The sequence below is a fragment of the Patiria miniata genome, unplaced genomic scaffold, assembly GCF_015706575.1.
Source record: "Patiria miniata isolate m_02_andy unplaced genomic scaffold, ASM1570657v1 HiC_scaffold_22, whole genome shotgun sequence".
Lineage (NCBI taxonomy): Eukaryota > Metazoa > Echinodermata > Asteroidea > Valvatida > Asterinidae > Patiria > Patiria miniata.
In genome coordinates this window covers 16,086,830-16,114,803 of record NW_024037061.1, presented here as the reverse complement: position 1 = coordinate 16,114,803, position 27,974 = coordinate 16,086,830, and the positions used below count along the sequence as shown (strand labels likewise).

Genomic DNA, 27,974 nt, shown 5'->3' with positions numbered 1-27,974 from the left:
GGCCCCTTCGTCTAGCCATGGGTTAGCCAACCGAGATGTATTGTGTTTGGAGAACTATCATAGTGGGGTTCAGCACCGCGTGCCCAGATCTTTGAAACAGTCACACAAACTTATCGTTCATCATAAAAAGTCCAGACGCTTTAGCCCCTTGCAGTTCACGTTTAAACATCGTGCCTGGGCCATTAGTCACGAAGTATATCATGTGACCTTGTAGGTGACGTATACGATTATAGGGCCTATACCTGTTCCCTTTGTTCGATCGCGAACAAAGGCCCCGATCCACCTGCGCAGTTTAAATCGACGGAGCCCGGATTGTTTGGCGAAGTTATTTATACGAACAGACGTCATGTACCGAGAAGGGGATCTACACAGACCCGTAGAAATGCTCGATCCGACGGTAGGTTACTAGTCTGATCATCCGGTGAATGCCTTCTCAAGTTGGGGCCACTTGAAGCTATTTATACAATCGTACTTGTATGTAGAGTAACTTTACAAGGCAACCATTACTTAAAGAGTTTGAATGACCATCAACTTTTATGAGAACAACGGGTCCAACCAGGATGGGTCATTTTGACAGTTCAACAAAGGACCTTGTGCATTTGTCAGCTGTGGTTTCCTTACTTCTCCTCATAGCATCACTAGTGTCGGCCGGAACATTCAACAACATCAACGACACCGTGGTAAGTTTTTCAAAATCATCTCTCTCCTTTCTGCAAGTCTTGATTTTCAAAACGAAGACATTTTTGTCCAACAACCATGAAGTTGTGTAAATTGCCTATGGCTCTCGCCATTGTGCTCAGGGCATTATGTGTATGGCGCAATTATTGTCGCACGAGCACACGAGAAACTTGTTTCGATTTGCGGGGACAATGATCGATGTTTACGGTTGACTGCGTCGGTGGACAACAAACTGAACTGTGGAGCCGGGAACAGGTGGAGATAAATGTATGGTACGGCACACAGTACTGCTATAAGTTTCCTCCATGGTTTTTAGAGGAACAGCGGGGCCTGTGCGTTTATAGTTTGGGAACCAGTCATCACGCGCGGGTATCTGCCTTGTCAGAAAATCAGGACGTGCGCACGACACAACTTGTCCAACTTGTCTTTTTTATTGCACGACTAAAGTTTTAAATAATGAATAATGAAAGGTTTGCGGAAACACCATGTGCGAATAATTTCTCAACTAAGAGAATGTTCTGAAAAGAACCAGAGGTATAAACTCGACGTTCCGGTCAGTATGCTCTGACCGTCTTCCGGAGAAAGCCTTAACTCTAAGAAGGAAAACACTTATGTAGCAGAAAGTTTTACTCAAAAATTACATCTGGCTCTGTTTCCACAATCACGCCACTATAAAAATTACTAATTGTCCATCTTTCGGATTGCTTGTATTTGTTTGTCTATAGTCTTACCATATCTTCAAGTTTATATCACTATGGTGCAAAAAAAACTGTCCTTCAAAATTTGAATTTAAACCTGAAACTTGGCTGTAGTGGTATTGCAAAGCGGCCATCTTGGAGAGTTAGTTAGTAACATGGAATGCACGAAATTTATCCTCCAGCATATCTCAGAAGAACAAAAGCAGTTTCCTCCAAGATGTCTGAAGTGCAAAAGGGATATGTACTGACTTCACCTTTGCCTTCAGTGGACATTATTTAAGACCTTTGTTGGCGCAAATGCATTGCAGTAAAGTTGGCTTGATTGTTCTACCTATCTGCAATCGCTGTGTATCGGGACTCTACATGTACAAGTTTGAAAGTCTCAAAGTTGAATTAGATTCGAAGCAGTTTGTAGTTGTTGCACGAGAATTGAGAGATGCGTTCAAACAAGCCGCGGCGGTAGCATTGGGTTTTATTCCACACCGGGTAGCCAGGCAATCGGCGTTATCACACACACACTATAAGTCCTTGTCTGACTGAAACGTGGACCTGCCACCAGCCTGCATAAACAAAGGTAAACTGCACAGTTTTCACTCCCGCAAGCAATTGTCCTTTAGGAGACAGAGGTTCTACAAATGCCTGAGGTCCACTTTTGTAATCTCTGTATAGTGCAGTCAGAATATTCATCGGAGGCTCGACGCGCACAAGGTCTAGCACTTTTGTAAACTGACTAAACTGGTGTGTTCTTTTAGTCCCACTTTAATGTTGTTGCACAGGAAGATAATCTTTGTTGTGGAAACCAAAGACAGGTCATTTGTAAGCCCATTGACCAAATAATATCTGTGTTATAATTCTGTAGGGTCAGTGGTCTCAAACCAGTCTGTTAGGCGGTTTACTAAAACCCAATTTCTTTACACGTTGTGTAATAATAAAGCGGCAGGTTAATTGCGTTTGGTTTCCACCAGCCTGTTAACCACTTTGCCATTGTCGAGTCGAGTCTCCATGTTTCGTATTATGCTTTGGTCTAGCTGAACCCGCCTCGTACTTGACATAAATAGTTCCTATATAGCTGTCATGATACTTTCAATAAATATTTGCACCTCTTCCAAACCACTTATCCCAATTTAATGGGCCAACCACAGAGTTTATCCTACCCTGTACGCGTATACGTCTTCGGAACGCAGCCTTTCTGCATATCTCAACCCCTACCCCTTTTATCGTCCTTCAACCCGGCCAGTGTTCCACTGCTTCCTTGCAACCATTTGAAGACACTCAAATAAAGCCCCAACCTCACACCATGGAGCTAGCACCATGCGAATCTTGAGCCCGCGTCAATGTATTCTGTCCCTGTGACTCACAATCTTCCATGAAGAGTTAAAAAAAAAAAAAAAAAAAATTTGGATCACATAAAAGGTGTGCGTTCTTTCAGCAAAACGAAAACAATTCACACACATACCTATGTGATTCGTTTTCGTTTTGCTGAAATAACACTTAATACCTTCTTGTGATTCGCGGATAGAACTTTAAAACGGTGGTTGTGTTTAAAATTCCGTAACTTGAAAAGTACACAAGTGATTTGAATGATCTGTACTAAAAGAAAGCTTATGAATTGGGCTTTCATATCCTAGATTTTGAAAGTGCTACATGCAGAACTTCACTAAAACAATAGTCCCGAAATTTGGGTTTCGCTTTTTTTGACTGCTAAACTGTGTAGGTATTGTTGAAATCGAATTTTGTTAATACATTTTGCGTCTAACTATACGTATAGAATTCAGGGATGGACTGCAGCGTAGGCCTATCTGCTCTTAGCACGGAGTCATCATTTATTTTGGAACAAGCTTGTAAACCAACGACTTTTATGTCGGGTTACTACGCTTCTATAAAGCTGAAAGAAGAATCCATTTGAAGTAGCCGTGCTTCGCCAGTTTAGCCTCTCTTTCAATTTAATCGTGCAAAAGACCCATGTCCATAATTTGCTTTCGTTGTGTTTGCTTAATTTACATACAATATGCACAATACCACAAAAATAGACAATAGCCAGAACTATATTAAAACCTACAAGTCGGCTATAATATGTCCAGAATACCTACTCCACCCTACTATCAACATGTTATGTATAGGGCTCCTCTTTTTTCCAATTTGTTTCCCCTTTCTGTATAACCACGATATGCATGCAACAATAACTTTGCAGGAGGCCTGTTTACCAAGTCAGGAATATAGGTTGTTTTTTTTACATTGCCTATAGAATATACTCTTTTTTATGGTTTCAGTTCATGTCATATTCTATGAGTTCAATAATTTCCCGGTCCCAATTTTGGCGAAATGATCAACGCCCATTATATACTCCGGTTGGATCCGGTTTTATTTTTTAGTAGGGCTTTTATTATTAGCAGCCGTGTTTTTCTCCCGGATTTTCCCTTCAATGTTCAGGGCAGCTGCACGCTCTCAATGGTCCTTGAGGTTTATTTAGTCTGATTTCTCGGAGTTCATGATTTTCTATCGTTTGTTTATTTCTGGAAGTTAATTTCTGTTTGTGCAGCAGCACTCGGTGATGAATGTTGACGTTGACGCCTAGTGCAGCAGCTCGGTTTCACTTGCTGAAGCGCAAGGACTGTTTGTACATGAATAGAAAAGCTTGGGTAGGCATTGGAGTGTATACCTGTAAAAATAGGCCGAGAATTCCCTACGCAGGCCAAAACACAATTTGTATGCCCTCAATTTATTTGCTGTTAGAGCATTTTGTGGACCACGAACTTGAAGGTTTGTAAAAATGATTGGTGGAAGCCGTGCACAGGAGTGTGAGCTCGTATTTCTGTGAAGTTCGCATGAAACTGGACCTAAAAATGACTCTACTTTGCAGTGGAGCGCATGTAGGCCTAGTCATCACTTTTCAAAATGGCAAATTGCCACAGGAATTTTTTTCGGGTTGACCATCTTTGGATGGAATTTTCTCCCAAAAGTAATCGGATAATTGAACAAACATTGAACAGAAAATGAAAGATTATGAATAAGCTTTAATTGGTGGGTGTCCCAAACACCTTGGAGTGTTGTGAGTGCATGTGTTTATTAATTCTCGGAAGTACCCGTAATTATCACTGAGGCATAATAGTCGATTTGTAGGTCTGCACCCTTAGCTGGCCGATGACAGTTACCTCTGTCTACTGTGCGGAGGCATAATGCAGTTATTTCTTTGCTCTTTGTTTGAAACTAGTCTTGTTTTCGTCTGGCAAACTCGTCTGGCAAGCTTGCTCGCCACTTAACTTTGGTGCTAGCTACAATCCAGGCCAAATCTCGCTGGGCCCCCACCCCGGCCCCCGTTCAATGTTGTCTCTCATTGCGCGGTGTGTACTCCATCAGCTGGAGAGAACAACATTGACCGGGGGAGGCTCAGGAAGTGTCCCAACCATTTTGGCCGGGATTGTAGCACGGAATAGACGAAGTTCAAATTAGCATCGTTTCTTTTTCGTTTGCGGGGAGATAAAAATGGGAAAATGTCCCTTAGTTTTGTATTAACGGCTAAGACCTCGGTTTCGGTGCTACTTTGAAACCCGTCTATATAGCAAGAACATATTGATTCCTTTTTGAAAAAGACACCACACAATATAGGTTCCATTCCACAAAATCGAGCGTAAAGCCCAACTCTCTTCTTTATTACAGCCAAGTCACCAACGTTTATTCAGTACTTACAACTGGCACGTGTTCCCTTATATGGCCTTCAAGGTTGGTCAATATTACCAGGCCAGAACAATACTAGAAATCCTGTAAAGAATGAACCCACCCAATACCAATAACAAAAGCACATATCATAACAAGTTTCATGGTGACTAGAAAACGCCCCTCTACGCACGGGTCCTACTGTGATATAGAATTGGGACTCATTATACACTGCAGCAGACTGCAATAGGGATCAATTTTTCATTTCGTTCGGATACTTGAATCTCACACAAAGCATTAATCCGGACAATATTATTAAGGATTTGACGCCGGTTGTCAAGGAGGGGTAAAATGCATGCCGATATATAGTTTTAATGGAATTTATTCGATTTTCCCGCTATAGGCCTACATGGAGAACTTGTTTACAAAATAATTTGTGTACAACATGGAATATCAGTCTCTTCAAACATTATAGGTCCGTGCTTCAAAGAACTTTTGTCAACTGTGGCTCTTTTTATAACCAACCACATGCACTTATTTGTGGCAGAGATATTTCATGGTGTACCCACAAGTCTATGGACCTTATGCGTTAAGGCGGCGTCAGAGGGCAATGGTTTTGTGTGGCATGGACAGGCACTACGAGCAAACTAGAGTGTGGATATTTACCGTACGTTCTACCTGCATGGGGGGTCACAGAAAATATCATTATGGATTAACAGCCGAATTTCCAAATTTACATGCATGTTCACCGACTGTGTAGAAAAAAAAAACATGTCCGTGTAGTCCGTACAAAAGATTTCTGCTTTTGCGGTATACCAAACAGGAAGTTTGTCAATGCAAAAAACAACCACATCGTACGAAATTGATTAGCATATGACTCAGTCAAGATATTAAGGAAAAGGTAAAATATTGCTGTATCATGATACGGAGAAAATGTCCCATCGAGGGGTTATATATTAGTCTATGTAATATGAGTAGATTCGCTGATTAATAAGGCAAGACACTGCCGCTTCTTGACCTCTAGATTTTGACCATTCAACGGGGCTTTCTATATCAGGTCTTCGGTTATTCACCCGTTGCGCGTCACATACAGTGGATAAAAAACCTGTGTCACGCGCTCTGCATCATGTTACGCGATAATGCGCCCGGTTGTTGTATTACAACACACTGCATTCGAATTGACCAATCAAACCATTAAGTCATAATTTGGGAATGAAATGACGTCACAATTTAGTAAAGTCGACTCCGATTGGCTGGCGCGCGGCTTGTATATAATTATCTGCATGTTTAGACATTTCAGACGTCATACAGGAGACTCTTGGCTCCGTGGATAATGGGTGATACTCAGTTATATTGGCTACAAGGCTGAAAATAAAGTAACCTCTGGGGACGAGGTTTGCCAGTTCCCGCCCAACAATCAGTATGGATAATGTACGGCCCGGGAACCAGTCTAATGGCAATGAATACAAAACTATTATACCATTGTTAGCCAGGCTTTTAAAACAGCCAAACACTATCTCTTTGAGATTATTAAAGTCCTTCCGCATTCCTTAATTCTGTTGTCGTATTGAGGCCTTTCGACTCATGGCTCGCGTAATGATGTAAATACCCCAGTGAAGTATAACGCATGGGTGAAAGTACTCTGTAACCTCGAAATCAATCGATGTAAATTAATCTGTTAAAATGGACACATCAGGGTTACCTACGCATCCAAACGAAACCAAAGTGAAACATCGCGAAGAAAAAAACCCTTGTTTCTACGGAGAAGTTTTGTGGCCATGCATTTACTATGTTGTGGGGCTGTCTCCAATATCTCAGAACCATTTGTCTTCGGAGACAATTACCAAGGTCTTCTGTCTCAAGAGGATCGCTTTTAATCCCGTGATCGTCCTTGGATTAATCCAAACTCCAACCTGGCTAATACTCGATGCCGTGTTGGATAAAAACATCAATACAGTCATAACAAGTAGGCCCGATTGCTGAGTATAGACCATTATCATGTTGCAGATTTCCCCCCCCCCCCCCCATTCAAATCAATGTAACCAAAGCGAGGCTGGAAGGAAAAATAGTCTGGTTCCTTTTTGCACAAAAACATTATCATTCAGTACTGTTACTGTTACAGGGAGCATGACTAAAATGGTGGCAGCACGATAAAGGTCCATACAACCTCGTCCCCAGTGCTTACTTTATTTCCAACCTAGTTTCCAATAGTAAGCCCTGGATAGGAAACTTTCTTCCTGCATCCTGATTCGATACGGCAATTGACTAGTAATGGATTTGTATCGTGTTCTTGGTGTTGTTATTCACAACGTGCAGTACGTGTTTTCACGATCATTCGTCCACGCCTTCTCGAAAATACTCATTTCCTTCCCAATTTGTTCATATTTATATGAAATGTGATACTACATGTTGTCTCGATAAGATCGTAACAATTGACGGACTCGGCTTTTACCCCAGACACCGCATACAAAAACAAACGCCAATGTAACGCCACAGGCAAGGCGCCAGACTATTCCTCATTTGCATACGTGTTCAAAAATCTTGCACATACAAATGATCCAATACCAGGGTGAGAGAGCAGGTAGTAGTGGGCGCGTACTGCTCGACACCCTGGGGACGAGGTCTATAGGATCTCAGGTTTTACCACTGAGACATTCTGGTATCGCCGCACACATTGTTCGCGAAATTGGACACTAAAAATCGAAATAAAGGCGCCAGTTGAATATGTTACATATTATACACCTCTCCTCAAAGCTATTAGTATACATAAATTATTATGTATCAATGAGGTTAAAGAAACGAACTATTAAAAGTACATGTATCGAAATACAAACTTGAAATAGACAAAATTGCGGGTAACACGGGATGTGGAAAGAAATCTCTTCTTGGGAAAAAGTGTGGTTCTGACTGGAAAGAACCGGCTGGTTGAGTGTAGAACTCGACGTTTTGGAGAGTGTGCTCTGGCCTGTCCTCAGCAGGTTGAGTGGGGAGTAATTCCTATGCGCTTCACCGTACCTGTAATTGCCTTGTATAATTGTATACTTTTCTCCCAGTATTTCTGTTCACTGTAAATGGATAAATGATGGAAACATTGTTATCACCCTTGACATGAACAGAGTCAGCAGACATCACATCGAGACGTGACTATGATATTTTTCGAGACATCGGGAATTTTACGATTTTTTTTACGACATCGCGACTCATCGTAGTCGGCAATGGGAAACCAAATAAATGCGGCATGCAACGCCTTCTTACATGTAATTGACGGTACATGTATTTTGTAAAACCGAAAAAGTGAAACTACTACAGATTAGGGCCTACTATTAGTGAGTCTTTTTATCTCTACATAATGAGATAACGACGGTTCAAGGATGCAAATAATACCAACGCAATTTGGAAAAAGTATTTATCCAAGGATTTTTTTAATCGTATTTAAAAAAAATAATCGAATTAATTCTTGGCCGGGGGCCGTATCATAAATCCGACGCCTCATGCATAGGTCCGACGCCTCATAAGTCCGAAATTCGGACTTATGAGGCGTCGGACTTATGAGGCATAACATTTATTTATTCCGCCTCATATAGGTCAGACAAAAGTCTGACGCCTCATAAGTCCGACAATAGACAAACGTTGTTTCGGACTTATGAGGCGTTGGACCTATGAGGCGGAATAAATAAATGTTATGCCTTATAAGTCCGATGCCCCATAAGTCCAAAATTTCGGACCTGGAGGCGTCGGACTTATGAGCGGACCCATCTTGGCCGTATAGGCGACCTATATACGTACTATACTGCTTTAGGCTATGCCAGTAAATAGGTTGGAATTATCACGGCTTATTAGAAAAGAGAAATTGTGGTTTTGAACTGTATTATTGTTATGCAGGGAAAGAATGGCAGGATTCACGTTTGGCAGAAACATTTCAAAGCAACTCCCCAGAATCTACAGGCGACGCGACGCACACAAACCGCGTGGTACTCAATACTTATGATTATATTCAAATTCAGTTGTGAAAGAATGAAAGCAATGTATATGTGGATTGAATAAGCTAGAAGCCACTGGAGCGGCTAACGGACAGATATTTCAAGCCGTATGGTAGTTGAAATTGCTTGCAACAGTTGCCACACAGACAAAAATCGGTTAGTGAATCCAGCTACGTGCAGCAAAGGCTGTCACAATGCAGAAAGTTGCAACACATCGCAGTTGGCCTCAAACTAAGCCTGCTCATCAGCAACACCTTGGACTTACAACCAATGTGGCTTATTTGAGTATTCAAACGAAACATGGAACATTATTTATGAAGTATGTAAAAAAAATGTTAAGGGTTCACAATGGATCATGCGAGAACTGATCAAGGCACAGGGTTAAAATGTACAAACTTTAAACCGTATAGGCCCATGTTCAACAGTGGAGTTGACTAGGAAGGGACACGGGACAGCCCCACCCCCTCGCTCGGGGTCTGTGTCCTTGTGCCCCCCCCCCAGAAGTTGGCAATTTCAAGACAAAAATTAGCATTATTTTAGTTGTTAATACATCTTAAGTGGCATGCCCCCTTCAGAAAATGAGTGCCCCTTCAGAAAATGAGGTTGCAGATTTATATGGCCCGGGGCCTATGTTTGATAGGCCTAAGGCCCAAAAAAGTCTCCGGTTTCTGGTATGCGCGCGCGTCGCCGTAGCCATGCGCGTCGGCAAAATGAAAAAAGTTTTTTTTCAATGAAAGATGATGTCTCAAAACCACCAAACTCACTGGTTTGACTGGAATCCTGCTGCTGCACAATTTTAACGTGTTTTTAGATTGGGTTATGGTCGAGAATAAGCTTTATGTGGCCTCTCTGGACTCCCATATATTTGCACTAAGTTTAGTCGGGCACCATTTGCAGTCATCAGCCGACATTTGAAGCAAAAAAATCAGGTAAAAAAAAAAAGCCGCGTCGCCGCACCACTTTTTGGGCAAGCTCCATACCAGAAACCGGAGACTTTTTTTTGTGGCCTAATGTGCATGTAAAGCCTTTTTCTCTAGGTAATCCATGACATCCACGCATCCAAAAACTCTGTCATGCATGAACAGTCTGGTGATGCATCAGTTACCAATGCATGGGCGCCTTGCAGTCTGTGAACTTCTTACCTTTATCGAACAATGGGTTTAATATTAAAAAGTTTTTTTTTTATGAAACCAGGTTCCACCAGTACCAAACAATCAGAAAAAAACTCAAAACAGCATGACTCTTGCCACAGTGCCGGTTTACCATGGAAGAGACAGGGTGAACCCCCCCCCCCCAAAGTTGTGCAAGCAGATATCGATAGATTTATCAAAAATTATTTAAATCAGAATTTTATTCTGATGGAGCATATTAATCTACTCTTGTGTATAGTCAGTGAAAATGTCATGGGAACAGTGGCGTAGCAAGTTAAACCTTGTCGCCCCCCCCAGTCGCCCCCCCCCCTGAGATTTTGAGTTTCTAAAAAAATTATCATTGATCTACATGACGCCCCCCCCCCCATGAAATGTTCCAGCCCCCCCCCCCCCCCCCCCCCAGCGCCCCCCACTGAAAAATTCCTGGCTACGCCACTGCGTGGGAACCCATTCAAACCAGATCTCTAGAGCTGTATTGTACAAGGATATGTGTTTTTCAACCATTCCAGTGGGAATGACACACTGCATTGGAAATCGCTCAACCGGCACTCTGCAATGGGTCTTTTCATTAACGTGGATGGATTTTCATCAAATTTTCGCTGTGATTATTCGCAAGAGTACAAACAAAGTACTCCATCAACATGAAATGCTGATGTCAGATACTTTTTGAGAAATTTAATGTCTGCTTGCACAATTTGGGGGGGGGGGGGGGTCACCCTGTATTTAGTACCTATGCTAGTGAAACATGCTGTAACGGGTTACAGCCCGATAGTCCAAAGGTTCGATATTCCGAAGGTTCTTTAGTCCGAAGGGTCATAGTCCGAATGTTCGTTAGTCCGAAGGTTCAATAGTCCGAAGGTTCCACAGTCCTAAGGTTCGATAGTGCGAAGGGCCCATTAGTCCGAAAATAGAATAAGGTTAATTAATCCGAAGGCTCAATAGTCCAAATAGACGATAGGGTTCGATAATCCGAATCGACAGTAAGGTTCAATAGTCCGAATAGATGATAAGGTTCGATAGTCCATATATACGGCAGGGTTCGATAGTCCGAATTGACAATAAGGTTAAATTCGATTGTCCGAATTGACAATAAGGTTCGATAGTCCGAGTGGACAATACGGTTCGTCAGTCTTACACTTCAGACTGTCGGACCTTACTGTTGATTCGGACTGTCGGACCTTATTGTCGATTCGGACTGGGGTCTGTCGTGCTAGTCGGTTATGTCTCGATAGTCCGAAGTCCCATTGGTCCGAAGTCCCATTGGTCAGAAGTCCCATTGGTCCGAAGTCCCATTGGTCCGACGTCCCATTGGTCCGACGTCCCATTGGTCCGACGTCCCATTGGTCCGACGTCCCATTGGTCCGACGTCCCATTGGTCCGACGCCCCATTGGTCCGACGTCCCATTGGTCCGACGCCCCATTGGTCCGACGCCCCATAGGATTAGGGTTAGGGTTAGGGTCAGTCAACCGGAACAAGTGGAACTACACAGTATTATGTTTCGGACCAATGGGACTTCGGATCATGGGACTTCGGATCAATGGGACTTCGGACCAATGGGACTTCAGACTATCGAGACGTAACCGAATAGCTACAGGCATGCATTTTTTCCTCGGATCTGCTGGTTTCCTATAGTTTTTCACTTCTCACAAACGCCATTACAAAATTTTGAAAAAAACACTGTACAAAGTTCTGTGCGATTTGGAATTTCCTCGTTTTTGCTCTAAATCCCCAGTTACATGCTTGCACTGGCCCGTTACTTGGTCTAGGGGGAAAATGAATACTATTGGTATTAAATTAAAACAAGAATTATGAAAGAAGCATTAATTAACACAAAAATGATGTGCCTCATTAAAGATAAATTCCCCCGGCTATTTCGAGTTTCACCTATAGAATTCGGATTTTTTTTATTGGCATTTTCGAATGAGACATAGGACAAAAAAAATCTACCGCGGGCTATATAGTTGAATTATTATCATAAGGGCTATACAGTTATTGAGTTATTTCTTCGCAAAGTTCGAAGTTTTTGCTGCTCGTCAATAATTTGGCTCTCGCAGGGCGGGTTCATTTGTATGTAAAATGACAGCCTTTTTTTCAGAGGGCTGCAAAAGCTCAAAATCGGAAACAAAAGCTTTATTCCTTAAAAGAAACACACAAATAGAAATTTCGTTTGGAGAGAATATATATTTTTTAAAAGCACTGGGCACGAAATTCAAACAATACTCAAATCACAGCAATCAACAGTTGATTTGTTATATCGTGCCAAAAAGTCAAATCGTAAAATTTCTGTTTTACACCACAAGAAATGCATTGCAGATTAATAATAAAAAGGTAAAGTTTGTCACTGAGCCAATGTGGCCCATCAGGCCGGCGTACCAGTCGACTGAGAATCATCTCCCTGGATGGGATGCTAGTCCACTGTATAGGTTACTCCCCAGCTAATGCCGGTACCCATTTATACTCCTGGGTGGAGAGAGGCAAGTGGGGATGAAGTGCCTTGCCCAAGGACACGGCCAGCGGATTCGAACCCCTGACCCTCTGATCATGAGTCACAAACCCTAACCACCAGGCCACACTCCCCCTGGCAGATTACTGTGAGCATTCCTGAATCCTGTTGGACTTAATTGGAAAGCTTCAATAATGCACATCTAGTAAACACTGTGCCATGCATGTGCATCGTCTTTTGGTATAGTTGTAAATTAAGGGCTTCACATTTGTTGTTTTATATACAGACTTTACAGGTGTCTGCTTTAGACCATTGAAATGACAAACTTAGACCATTGAAATGACAATGAATATTCAAAACTTGATATCTTTTCTTTTTCTGCAGCCATATCTTGCGAATTATGGGTACATTCCATCAGTGGGCGACAACCAAGTAGTGGACAGGCAAGTACTTCTTGATGGCCTCGGCAGATTGCAAGATATGTGTGGCGTTAGCAGGACTGGTGAGTTCAAAGTGTCAGGATTTGACATTAAGGATTCCAGAGTTGTAACGAGTCACTGATTTTTGAGACTCGAGTCGAGTCGAGTCATTTTAAAGAAGGGACTCGAGTCGAGTCGAGTCATTTTAAAGAAGTGACTCGAGTCGAGTCGAGTCATTTTAAAAAAGTGACTCGAGTCGAGTCGAGTCATTAGGTCAAAAGGTCGAGTCGAGTCGAGTCAAATATTTAGCTCGAGTCAAGTCGAGTCACGAATATTTGAACACTATATACCAAAAATTTATAAAAGGAGGCCATAAGTTTAGCCAGCGTTCGAATCCAAGAGCTTTATAATAAATCGCCCAAAAACAAAGATGAAACAGTGAATTAGAAAATGTGTTTAAAAATCTGGTTCCTGGATAGTATTTTGTGCGTTCTAGAACCATGAGGTGGGAGTTTGTGACACGTTGTATATTTGTACAGTATGACTGCTATTCGCAAAGTAAAGTGAGCATAAATTTTGCACCGTAAGTCATTGCAAATACTTTTCGCAAAGTTGCGCTTATATTTTTGGGACTCGAGTCTTATTAGCCTTCGCCTCGAGTCGAGCCGAGTCTTCTGATGAGGGACTCGAGTCGAGTCGAGTCATTTACTTGCAGTGACTCGAGTCGAGTTGAGTCATTTACCCTTAGGGACTCGAGTCGAGTCGAGTCACCAAAAATAATGACTCGAGTCGGACTCGAGTCGAGTCATTGACTCGAGTCATATGATTCATATGGCAGTACAGAAAAGTGCACTTTGTCAGTTAATTGGTTTTTTTTTTATATTTTCAGCAATATTGCATACAATTAAAAGCTTGCGATTACTTCAAGAACTAGAAGGCATGGGTTGCCTCCTACTTTTTAGTTCTAGTGCAAGATCTAGTTTTTGTTCTAGTTCTAGAAGTAGCTCACCAATTTCAGCTCAGTCGAGTTTTGGTTTTTGTGTTTTATTTTGTGTTTCTTTGCACAAATGATAGCACCACCGCAAATTGTGGCATGTACATTTAACGGGTTGTCCCATTTAAAAAAAAAATCTTGCAAATAATTTTACAGACAATACGTTGCGTTACAGGCAGGAAAAAAGTGATAGTATCCCACCAAGACAACTTCACTGATGTCAGACAGCACTAAATTAATATACATCTACTGTATGTACTTCTTTGATTGTTTGTCAAAACTGGAGTATAGGCCAGAATGACTTCAAAAATTGAGTCTAGCAACTTAGGTTTAAAGGTAAAGGTAAAGGGGACGAACCTGTGTTCACAGGAACGGAGTGCCCATCTCTCTTTCGTTAGCGATTGGGCCAGACTCGAGTCCATGAAATGCTGCTGTGGGGGATCGCCACACCTCCTCCACAGCGAGTCTGTTACCTTCCCAGCATTGACCAATGCCGGTACCCATTTAACACCTGTGTTGAGAGGAGTAATTGAGGTGAAGTGCCTTACTCAAGGGCACAACACGCATGGCCACAGTGGGGCTCGAACCCACAACCTCTTGATCACGAATCCTGTGCTCCACCACTAGACCACACGTGCCCCATAATTTTCAGGTTTACTGCAAACTAATAACAGTATCACTCAGTTTTTCAGGTTTACTGCAAACTAATAACAGTATCACTCAGTTTTTCAGGTTTACTGCAAACTAATAACAGTATCACTCAGTTTTGACCTTGTTTACTGTCTTGTGAAATAATTTTCAGGAGGTATAATAGATGAAGCAACATCTGAGTGCCTCAACAGACCAAGATGCGGCAACCCTGACTTTGTGACAGGCCAGCGGGTGAGGAGGCATTCCGGCGGCCGCAAGCGTCGCTATTACATCCCTGCGGAGGCTGATTCGTGGTCGCCGCAATCAACTCATATAACGTATGACATCGTGGTGTACTCGGACGACCTGCCTCCATCTGTCATTGATGATTCCATCAGGAGGGCTTTTGAGGTGAGCTAGGAGATGCAACCAGCAAGTCTTGCGGGAAAGGGTTCACGATTCGCTCTTTTCACACTCCGCCACTGGGCATGCACAGCGTCGATCTGGCAAATTAATACACAATAAAAATAGCCGGTTCAGTGATCTGAACCCCGACACGGGAATAACTGAACCGGCTATATTTATTGTGTAAAGTTGCCAGATCGAGGCTGTGCATGCCCATGGCGGAAGTGTGAAAAGAGCGACTTGGGGATGACAGTTTGAATCCTAAACTGAAAATACTGAATCCATTAGAATTTGACTCGACTTCAGATCGTCTCAGGTCTGACAATGTAATACTTTAACTGAAGTGATGGTCTCCAACTGCTTAGCAGAAAAAAGGATCTCTTCAGTAAAGCTTTTCAATAGAGAGCTGGCAACAAATTTTTCCAGCCTTTATAAATCTCAAACTTGCAGATTGAGCTTAGAAACTGTTAGAAATGAATTTGACAGAGTTTTGTAATTGAAATTGGCCTGGAAAACTGTCATCTAATACTGATTTGTTGGTCCTGCAAACCAGATTTCCTGAACAGTATGCCTAGAATATTATCCGCAAATCTGTCCATAATAGGATCCGCCCATACTCCATTATCAATTGTTGCATGTTCTTAATTTACCTTCTCTCAATACTCTTGCTTCATACTGCAGCCCGAATGGCCTACAACACACGGAAAGAAATAGAAATTACTTCACATTTTGAAGGCAGTTTATACTCACTTGTCTGCACAGTAACATGCACCTTTACCCCTTTTCTTCAGGTCTGGTCTAATGCCACTGTGCTCTCCTTTGAGCGGATACGAGGAGGCCAAGTGGATATTAGCATCTCCTTCTACCCAACGATGCAGGATCATGGGGATAACATGCCCTTTGATGGGCCAGGAACGGTCCTGGCACATGCCTTCTGGCCCTGGAGCGAGGATCGCCTCAAGATGGATGTTCACTTTGACGAAGCAGAGACATGGACCGCCAAGTCTTACTCAGGTTTTTTTTTTTTTCAAATTGAACAACCATTGAAAAAACAAACTGTCGGGTGTTTTACAGCACGTCCCAAAATACCCGCAACGTTTTTTTTTTGCCAGGCTCTAGTGTCGGCGCGGAAACACATACCGCCATTATTTTTATACCATTTTAAATCTTGAAATCTGAACTTTAACCCTTAACTTTAAAATTGATCGTGTTTGCTTCACACCATATACATGAGAACACCTATTTTGTCCTGTCCACTGGGTTCCTGAAAGTGGCCAAAAGCACCATCTCTTGGTTCTTGGTTCTTGGTTGGTTCATCTCCTAAATACTCCGCGTGGGAGTTTGTACAGGAGACCAGAAACGCCGGGGCAAACCCCTTCTCTTGTTCATGCATGGAGTTCATACGATCCTAAATCTGTTCCCTTTCTCCTTCCAAAATGATCAAGATAAGGCCTGAGTGAGTAGTGGATTTTTATACTAGAGTATTCGCAAGAAATTACTCGGGAGTAGTCAAGTACTTGCGAGTAGTTAACTGAATTCCCATAAAAGCAGAAAAGTGACATGTACTCTTAATAGTATGATGTGAAGTAACTTACAAGTAAATAGCTCGCAAGTTACACCACATTTTTCAGCACTGAGATATAGTTACTGGGCAATGTTTTTGGACATTGAATTGCATTTTTCTTTTTGGGATGAATGGAGTCCCAGGGAGAGAGAGGTGGAGGGAGTGATTCCCTGTTTGCAGGGGACGTATTAAGCTGTGAACCCTAACCCTAAATTGCTACTTGTGAGTACCTACTTCCACTCACACCAGGACGAGTACTCGAGTAGATGAAAACCCACGAGTAGAACAACAACTAGCATAAACCACTCGCGAGTACTCGAGTAATGGAGTTACTCGCCCAGCGGTACTCAAGATCCTAAATTTTCTGCAGGTTTCGTCTTTCATACCTTTAAAAAGAACCCATGTGGATTTGTTTTCTTCTTGTCTATAGGAGCCAATTTATGGCTTGTTGCTGCCCATGAGATAGGCCACACCTTGGGTCTTGGTCACAACTTTATCCTCGGCACTCTTATGTTTCCCATTCACTTCGGATATAATCCTGACTTCGTTTTGCATTCTGATGACATCGCCGGTATAAGTGAACTGTATGGTAAGTTCTCAACTAAAACATAAAAGGAAACTGAATAGGTGTATAAGAATACTTTTAAAGTTGAACGAAGACATTGACTGGAGCAGGGTTTGAACCTGCGACCTCCGGATTGCCATTCCTTGGCTCTACAAACTGAGATGTTCAGCCCTAAGTTGGCTGTTTCCATTTTGTCAATGTCTTTGTTCAAGGGGCACTAGTCCGATAAACGTGTTTATGCGATGTAGACAAGGATCAGTATGGTATTGTGCAAATACAGCATGGTTTGAGAAGAAGTAGTGGGAATTACTGGTCCCTTGGTGTAGGTCAGCTTGACTACCTCCCGACGCGAAGCAGAGAGAGGTAGTCAAGCTGACCTACACCAAGGGACCAGTAATCAACTATTTTCCAGAAATATACCATGCTGTATTTGTTTTACTACACCTCATAAATATTTAGCAGCCTCGATCACTGTCTTTTTAGTAGCCTCACCGCCTTGTCGATAACGGCCTTCGTAGATTTTGCATCTTTATTCAACACAATTCAAGTTCTTCGTCACAGTACATGAAATAGTCTGTGCCAACACTCTTTAACGTATCTTCAGACTGGTTCCGTAAAGATTACATGCCATAGAAAACATGTCTACGAGACGGGTTCCAGAGGGAATTTTGGGTGCTACGTCCAGAAAAAACTACTGCACGGCAGCGAGCTGGATACTCACCGGGATGACGTCACCTGGGCGCGTATCATTTTTATTTCCCGGACGCGCGGTGGAATCGGCCAATGACGCGCTGTAATTTCAATATGAATATTTATGAGGTGTAGTAATAAGTTGTTACCCCTATTTGCAATTTATATCATTAATTGTCTTTGTCACTATCATCGACATTGCAATCCTTTGTCATGGTGACTATTGCAGGTTTAAATGTAGCCTCACGTGTCACAAGCCTATTACTAGTCCATTCAAAAGTTAATCTCAAGTCCTTTCACAAGTGAAAGGACTGGCACAATGGCAAAATGATTTCTTCATTTGAATAGTTTGTGACTTCACTTGAGACCCTGTCATCGTCACCGCTATTGTCATCATCATAATCATGTTTGTCAATTTGTCATAGCTTTTTTGTCATCGCTTTCATCATTGCCAAAACTTATTACCCCACTTGACCCCTACAATCATCACCATACTCCACCATTCCACTACTATTAGGTCAACCACCATCAGCATATTATTTGATGTTGTTTCTTTTTTATATTTTAGTTATTTCTGGTAATTAAAACCAAGGATCCCTCATAAGAGCCCTGTATAGGCACTGCAGCTAGCAATTTTGAAGAAACCTGTGGAGAGAAGACAATGAAAAAATTACAGTTTTAGACGTGGAAGGAAAACCCCACTGAAAATTCAATCCTCATGTGGACCGGGGCCGGAATCGAACCCGGGCCAAGCAGTGGAAGGCGAGGAAAGAACCACTGCACCAACCTGACTCTGTCATAAACATCTTTATCTCATGGCTTTCTTTCTCACTCAGGCTGAATTTAAGGTAATCTTGTAATTTTTATCATTTCAATTTGTTGGTATCTAGGTGATATTGCACCGACGCCAGGTCCAACAGTCCAAGACACCCCTGATCTGTGCCAAGTAGTCATAGATGCAGTAATGGTTGACGGGTTTACGTATTTCTTCAAAGGTATGCAAAACATAAAAAAAAAATTGCAAAACAATGCCTTGAAGCTTTGGCCCAGTGTTGCCACAAAGTTGGTCACTTACTTGGTAGTCAATTTTTATTTGTATTCTGGAATCAATTAGGGAAATCCAAGACACAAATGCATAAGGGCAATTCCAGCATAGTGAAATTGAATGTGAAAATGTATTTTTCAGATCTTGTACATCCATCATCTTGTAATGGTCAAGGAGATTACAGACAGTTCAGATCATGTCTCTGAATCTTTCATCACGGTTAAATGGCTGTGCCATGGACCCGTCACTTCCTTTCATAATGCTGGAATTGTGCATATAAGAAAAGATGTTTTGATATCAACTGTTTGAGGGCAGCAGCAACAGCTTTCAAATTACTTCTGCCAACAATTAAGCAAGACTAAGGCTTGCCTCATTGAACAGGACCTTAAAGCTTCAGTTTAAGAATTATTTATGCTCAGTGATTCAAGCAGAGCACAACAGGATCTTGCAAACCTTTAAGAAATGAGAATGATTTTACACACTCAAACAAGCAAAACTACTCTTTTTTTGATGTAGTGCCTTTCTAATGATTATCGCCTTGAGCACCAATATTGGTGGATATGTGCACTTTATAAATAGATCTCTTTTTTTTCTAACAGGAAAAGTCCAGTATTAATTAAACTTTTTTACCAAATGAAATTATTTCCCCTAAATAGATGGAATTGGAACAATTCACAGTTGATTTACAACTATTATATATAAAGCTGTTGCTTTTTGTCAGCAGGTGGTTGTTTTAAGTTGCTTAAAATTGGTGGCATTATGCAAAATCTAAAGAAACTTCCACTGGCGTTGTCCTTCAGGTGAGTACTACTGGAAAGTCTTGAATGGGCAACCTGAGCCGGGATACCCTCGCAGGATATCAGAACGGTGGCCAGGACTAGAGGGGGGCATCGATGCTGCAATCACTGTGAAAAATGACTTTGTCTGGACGCCGCACACGGGCAAGACCTACTTCTTCAAGGTAGGTGAATAGAAATTTGCGGTGATGCTCAAACAGAGTTGTAACAAGTCACTGATTTTTGTGACTCGAGTCGAGTCAAGTCATTTTAAAGAAGTGACTCGAGTCGAGTCGAGTCATTTTAAAGAAGTGACTCGAGTCGAGTCGAATCATTAGATCAAAAGGTCGAGTCGAGTCGAGTCGAGTCAAATATTTAGCTCGAGTCAATTCGAGTCACGAATATTTGAACACTATATACCAACAATTTATAAAAGGAGGCCATAAGTTTAGCCAGCGTTCGAATCTAAGAGCTTTATAAGAAATCGCCCAAAGCCAATGATGAAACAGCGAATTAGAAAATGTGTTTACAAATCTGGTTCCTGGATAGTATTTTGTGCGTTCTCGAACCATGAGGTGGGAGTCTGTGACAAGTTGTATATTTGTACATGACTGCTATTCGCATAGTGAAGTGAGCATACATTTTGCATCGTAAGTCATTGCAAATACTTTTTCAAAGTTGTGCTTTTATTTTTGGGACTCGAGTCTTATTAGCCTTCGCTCTAGTCGAGTCGAGTCTTCTGATGAGAGACTCGAGTCGAGTCGAGTCATTTGCTCGCAGTGACTCGAGTCGAGTCGAGTCATTTGCCCTTAGGGACTTGAGTCGAGTCGAGTCACCAAAAATTGTGACTGAGTCGGACTCGAGTCGAGTCATTGACTTGAGTCATTACAACTCTGTGCTCAAATGTGATGCAATCAAGCTAAATGAGTCATTTGTCAGCCCTTATCGAATTTTGTTGTTTTACGTTTTTGAATAGAGCTATCTTTCAGTTTGTATTTGGTGAAAACCCGATGTGAATACGACCTTCCATTCCAAAGTTATGGGACTTAGAATACAGGCAAACAGAAAGAAGAAAACAGAAAAATCAAACAGGGAAATCGACCATTCAAAACTGAAGTGTTTATTAAGCAACAATAAACATGCTTTATTTCAGCTAATTGAATATTAACTCCTAAGGCCCCCCAAAAAGTCTCCGGTTTCTGGTATGCGCGCGCGTCGCCGTAGCCATGCGCGTCAGCAAAATGAAAAAGTTTTTTTCAATGAAAGATGATGTCTCAAAACTGCCAAACTCACTGGTTTGACTGGAATCCTGCTGCTGCACAATTTTAACGTGTTTTTAGATAGGGTTATGATCGAGAATAAGCTTTGTGTGGCCTCTCTGGACTCCCATATATTTGCACTAAGTTTAGTCGGGCACCATTTGCAGTCATCAGCCGACATTTGAGGCAAAAAAAAACAGGTAAAAAAAAAAAAAAGCCGCGTCGCCGCACCACTTTTTGGGCAAGCTCCATACCAGAAACCGGAGACTTTTTTTTTTGGCCTAAACAGAAATGTCACATTTCAACTACTTTATTGTGAGTTTTTCTTGGAAAAAAATAGTTGACATGAAAGAGGACACATGTAGCCTTCCGATTTTACAAAAAAGTCAACATTTTACATTTTTTTTTATTCTGTCACTTTTTATCTGTAAGATTTGTTGAGCAGAAGATAACATGTTTTCAATCACATTTATTGTTCAGTGCTTAAACCATGGCAGTCAAAACCAAAGTTCCACGCTCACTGATCGAAAGTAACATAAATATGTGTATTACAAAACATCTTATAGGAATTATATTTACATTTTTATTCTGGAAGGCGCGGCGTGTATGGCGATACACCTTGACCAGACTGGACGAAGGCTTCCCTAAAGATGCAGACCAGGAATTCCCAGGTTTTCCCTCAGAAATCAACAAGATTAAAGGAATCTTTGAGATCAGTGGAAATGGGGAGACGTACATCTTCACAGGTATCTATAGAACTGTCTTAAGCCCCAGTCATCACACATTCACGGTTTGGAGCTACGGATCTCCACGGTTTCAAAATTTGTAATAACCCGTGGGAGTACCGTATTCATCCTTAGTACCTCCGTGGTTATCCGTCATCTTCCTTGGGTATTCGTGGAGAGGCTACGGAAGTTTTAAACTGTTCCTAACTTCCGTGTTGAACTGTCATGAAAATTAATCCGTTGTGCAAACGTAGGACATCCGTAGGACAACCGTACTTATTCGTAGTGTTATTCGTGGCTATACGTGCATATTCTTGGAGATTCGTAGCTCATTCGTGGTAGAAATCTCTATGAATTCGCTACGAATGTCCTACGGATAAGCCCGGATGTGCTAGGGTTCTGCTAAGATTGTACTACGAATAACCACGCTTTATTCATAGGAGAACCTTGGTCATCCGTGATCCAATCGCAGACAACAGTGCCGCTAATGTAATTATTCTTAGTAATACCGTCGATATTCTTCACCAATCTGTCTATATTCTTGACAAACCGTGGTGTATTCGTAGAGTGATTGATTGATTCTGAACCATAGATATTCGGAGCTCCAACTGTGAATGTGTGACTGGGGCTTTACTCTGTGTGTTTGTGTGTTTGTCTGGTAAGGATCGAACTCACATCTGAAACCGCAATCAGCCTAAATTTGTGCAGAAAATGCTTAGAGTATAAAGTCTACGGACCCTTTTTAAAAGTACTCCATCAGCGGTGAAAAAGACAGAGATGAGCATTTCTGCTCTGCCACTTTCCTCTGAGAACAAGCTTTGTTGGTTTGTGTACATAAAGCAGGGAAGGAATGGAGATGATTATTTTTACATGGATGCTGGATTGCTGCAATCAACAGACTTTGTGAAAGGAAAAACAAAGGGAGGGGGGGGGGGAGTTTCCCCCTAGCATCAAATGAGGTCCACACACACAACCACACAACTGTCTCTATGTAATTGTTTAGGAGGTACCTGTTATGTGCGTGAAGCCTATTATGACTTATTTTAACTGCGTATTTTCACCTTGCAGATGGCGGTTTCTACGTGTATAACTGGCTAGGCTTCCAGGGTCCCTATGCGCTGCAAGTGTTTGGCGGCATACCCAACAACATTGTGGGTGCCGTACAGTGGACCGACAACTACATCTATTTCTTCACCGATAACTTCCAGTACTACCAGTGCAGCCCCTGGAGTTTTAGCATCAGCCGCGGGTATCCGCGCCTCGCCCACGTGGACTGGATTGGCTGTCCCGCCAACTCACCGAGCGCTGGTAACCTGCGATTGGTCGAGACCTCCGATTCATTGCCAGAATCGTCAGGACATGATTTAGAAGATACCGGTTCGCATGGATCGTCCGTGTCAGTCACGAGGACCTGGACATCCATGGCGATTCTTCTCGGTTTATTACTGTTGGTATGATTGAATGGTGTTTCTGTAGAGTATAGTGCAATTCATGTAGTAACACACTGGTAATGCTCTCAAGTGAACGACCTTTGCCAACTCACATAACACTGATTTGAAGGGTCTATTTCCAAAATGCTATATATATGTGATGCGATCAAGCTAAATGAGTAGTTTGTCGACCTAGGTCAAAATTTGGTTGATTACAGACTTGAAAAGAGCCAAATCTCAGCATTACTGCTGTGAAAACCGCATCCTGATACCATCTTTAGTTTAAAAATTATGGAAGTCGGAACACCAAGAAATGTGATAAAGTGATGTGATGAAGTGGCCCTATTTTAGCCTGTATCTCCAAATGAAAATTCCTGACAAACGACTCATGTAGCTTGATCACATCACATATCCATTTGGAAAAAAAATGTGGAAAAAAAGCTGCACGGTTACAAGGGCAGATCCAGAACCCATTTGGTTTTTTTGGGGGGGGGGGCAAAATCTTTTTGTTCCCCCCCAAAATGTGATTCCAAAATTTAGGGTGTGGGGTTCGGGGCCCACTTGAGGACACTGAAAAATGTTGGGATTCTAGATGCTCTGTTGTAAGATCTGAGGCAATTTCTGACCTCTTTAACCAATTTTGTTTGTAGCAAAAGATGGTGGTGTACGCAGTGGCTGCCTTTTTCGACATTCCTTTTGGCGAGGCCATGGCCCCGTAGGCCCTCCTGGATCCGCCATTACGCGGTTATGAAAACCTATAGCACACAGTACAACAGCCATTTCTAAGCTACAATTTTCACTTTACTGTCATCTGTAAATTGTGTTTAACAATATAATTATATACAGCTGTCGAAACCAACAATGGGCAATCGAGAGAGGGCAGCACTCTAAAAGGTACCAAAATGGCATGTATAGCATTTTGAAAACAATCTCTTCAAATACAGGTTTGGTTTCATTCAGGGATTTTAAATTCAGGGACGTCTAAGGACAAGTCTAGGAGCGTGTCTCTCCAAATATTCGTTGTCAAATTTACAACAGTAGTTTGTTATGACAGCGACCATACTGTTTCTCCATCTGATTTGTTTATCTTAAAATCAGTTGATTTTTACCTGAAATTCTTAGAACCAGGGGCCAATTTCACGGCGCTGCTAAGCACAAAAATTTGCTTAGCACAAAAGAAGTCTGGCCTATAAAAGCAGGTAACTAGCCAAAACTCCACGTGATGTATATTGGTCGTGATTAGTATTCAGCTGTTGTTTACTTAGCATGAAAATGACGTGGAGTTTGGCTGGTAACCTGCTTTTATAAGCCAGACTTTTTTTGTGCTCGGCAAATGTTCGTGCTTAGCACGCGATGTATATTGCTTGTGATTGGTATTCAGCTGTTGTTTGCTTAGCATGAAAATCACGTGGAGTTTGGCTGGTAACCTGCTTTTATAAGCCAGACTTTTTTTGTGCTCATCAAATTTTTGTACTTAGCAGTGCTGTGAAATTGGCCCCATATCAGAGTGAATAAAGGAATTGTACAAATTTGGTATTATATGTATATGTTTAAAGGTAGAATGCATCATTTGCAGCTATCCAAAAAGTAACTGACAAATTAATGTTAAAAATATTTACTTGGTTTAAAGATAGTAATGGTACTAAACTCCCTGTGAAATAATTTTTATCTGGCATGCTTACATTTTGAAGAAAACAATATAAAAGGAAGGCCATTTCCAAAGATGCGTCAAGTGACACATTTTTGGAAATTAGGTTTGTAATTCTGTGAATCTGTGAATGGGTGAGCGCGAGCGTTGACACGAGGCACACCCGCGTGCGTGGTTGCTATTATTCGTCAGTTCAGTGCTTGAAATCTCTTAGCTGCAATCAGCTGAATGAAAATGTGTTCTGGACGCAGATTAGCAACTTTTGAATTGAAACAGAGATCCTAGAATATTATGTTATCGGAACATACAGTTAATCTGACAGTTTTAGTCAAAATTTGCCAAAAAAATTACTTTTCTCAAAACAAGACAGAAATTCATCTGGATGCAAGAGGAACATCAATCAATACTCTTATACTCATAATTTTGAAAAAACTTTGGGCGAAAAACATCAATTTTTGGAGAAAAAGAAATGAATTTTTTTAGTGATTTTACCTTAAATTATCTACGGAATTTTCCCTTTAATAACACATCTGTCCAGAAATTGATTTGGAATGTGTTCTAGGGCAGTTAAAGCATCTTTCTAGCAACTTTCGAACGATTTCAGTTTTTGGCCAAAATTGAAAAAAATGCAAGGGGTTAGCCTTACATTTTTAGCCAAAATTGGCCAAAAATTGACTTTCTCAAAACAAGGCAGAAATTCATCTGGATGCAAGAGGAACATCAATCAATACTCCAATACGCACAATTTTGAAGATTTGGGAAAAAATCATCCATTTTGGGAGAAAACAAAATTAATTTTTTGAGTGATTTTACCTTAAATTTTCGACGGAATTTCCCCTTCAGTAGCACATCTGTCCAGAAATCGATGTGGAATGTGTTCTAGGACCCTTAAAGCATCTTTCTAGCAACTTTCAAGCAATTTCATTTTTTGGCCAAAATTGAAAAAAATGCAAGGGTTTAGCCTAACATTTTTAGTCAAAATCTGCCAAAAATTGAATTTTCTCAAAATAAGGCAGGAATTCATAATTTTGAAGATTTGGGCAAAATCATCAAGTTTGGAGAAAAAAAGTTAATTTTTTTGAGCGATTTTACCTCAATTTTTCGACAGAATTTCCCCTTTAATAGTACATCTGTCCAGCAATCGATTTCGAATGCGTTCTAGGGCCCTTAAAGAATCTTTCTAGCAACTTTCAGGAAATTTCATTTTTTGACCAAAATTGAAAAAAATGCAAGGGGTTAGCCTTACATTTTTAGATAAAATCGGCCAAAAATTGACTTTTCTCAAAATAAGGCACGAATTCATCTGGATGCAAGAGGAACATCAATCAATACTCTAACATGCACAATTTTGAAGATTTGGGCAAAAATCATCCATTTTTGGAGGAAAAAAATTTTTTTTGAGTGATTTTACCTTATATTTTTTTAAGTTAGGATGTGTTGTAGGGCCCTTAAGGCATCTTCCCAGCAACTTTCAAGCAATTTCTTTTTTTGGCCAAAATTGAAAAAATGCAAGGGGTTAACCACCCTACCTTTATGTGCAAGTAACTGGTCTTTTGAAAATCAAAATGTTTAGCTAATTTAATTCATGCAGTATCTTGAAAAAGTGAAAGCAACGAAGGTGAGTAAATTTGCCAGATGTACAATGATAATTGGTTTAAAAAAGGTACTTTTCATACTGATATGACAGGTGAAAAATATTTAAGACAATAGAAGGCTGATTACTGTTAATTATGTAAGAATTTAAAATACATTGTATTTGTTTTAAAACCGGTAAGGGCCCTCATTAACGTTTTGGCCCATTATACTTTGCCATTGTTTCCATGTGTCTGACTTATAAGTCAGACAATTTTTAAATAATTATGTAATATTGGTGTATATACAGAATAACAACCTAGAAACATTATACCAAAATTTAGAAATTTATGTATAATTTGAAAATGTAAAACGTAAAATTTAAAAAATGTATAATTTAAAAATGTAAAACTTACAATTAATAAAAACGATGTATCACTGGTACAAAGCAGTTTTAAAGCATGTGTCATGTGACATCGCTGTTATTTGTGTATGTCTGCAAATTATTTTGTAGCCATTTTCCCCCAAAACACATTAACTGTCTGTCAAACTGAATCAAAGATAATTAATTTTTTGATTTTCACATCCAAACTGCCAAATACAAAGAAAATAACAAATCCACACACAAAAGTGGAAATATTTCAATCAAATAATATTGATAACATAATTTAATTTGTTCTTTATTCCATATACCCTCTGTGCTCTGTAAAAATATATACAAACTACCTGTGGCATATATTAAATAAAGCTTGGTTCCTTTTTTTTCAAAAACAGTAACACTACAAAATGTATACATTACATTTATTCCTTAAAAACCTCATAATTTTTCTGACATTAATATGTATTCCAACAAACTTCTCAGTGAAATGCTTAAAAACAATTTGAAGATATTTTACAAAATAGGTAGAATCTCAAATGAGGAGGTAAAGAAGTAAAAATGCCAACTTAACCAACACGCATTAGATTGTTTTTAACCTTAGAGCTATATTAAATTACTAGAGCGCTAACTCATGTACAAACGGTGATGCCTGCTGGGCGCATCCATGTTTGTACACAAACCTATAGAGAACCAGAAATTTGGTACGTATTTTGTACATCTATCATCATTTGTATTCCATACCGGTGCGACATCCAAGCCGATACACCCAAAACAGATACACATGATCAGGAAATGAGCGTGTCATTTTGCTCTACGCCAACAGCGCAACGCGTGTGCGTATCCGCTGCAGATGCTTTTTGCTGTGATGTTTTTTTAACTGTCTTGGCGCACTTAAGTTGTACTTATGTATGTTCTACTTGTTCGTTGCATGTAGAGTACACTTTCAAAATTCAATCCATCTAATTTCACTGTGTTCTACAAACACGCACATAAATTCAAAATGTCTGCGCCCAGGACGGCTTCAAAGCGTCTCTGCGCGCAAGAATGAGGAGTTAGCGCTCTAGTAATTTAATATAGCTCCATGTTTTTAACAGACATGTACATCATTGGATTAATTCCCTCAGTTGCAAGACGTGTTTCTTTTGTTCAGATTAAACTATAAGTTGTCATTTAAATCAAATATTTTGATGAACATTTTGCATTCTTTTCTTATGGAGAAGCACAAGTTCTTTTAAAATGTCTGTTTACATGTTCACTGAACCCTTATA

The 27,974-nt window shown here is 40.8% G+C and overlaps 1 protein-coding gene across 1 annotated transcript; it reads left to right on the top strand.

Annotated features, from left to right (window-relative positions):
- Nucleotides 1–94: 94 nt before the first annotated feature.
- LOC119730794 (72 kDa type IV collagenase-like) lies at nt 95–23,433 on the top strand. The gene is made up of 9 exons (XM_038203824.1): nt 95–680; nt 12,990–13,107; nt 14,821–15,059; nt 15,845–16,067; nt 17,048–17,206; nt 18,763–18,867; nt 19,718–19,878; nt 21,548–21,698; nt 22,746–23,433. The coding sequence occupies exons 1-9, from the start codon at nt 537–539 to the stop codon at nt 23,132–23,134; spliced, it is 1,689 nt and encodes a 562-aa protein (XP_038059752.1). The 5' UTR covers nt 95–536; the 3' UTR covers nt 23,135–23,433.
- The last annotated feature ends 4,541 nt before the right edge of the window (nt 23,434–27,974 follow it).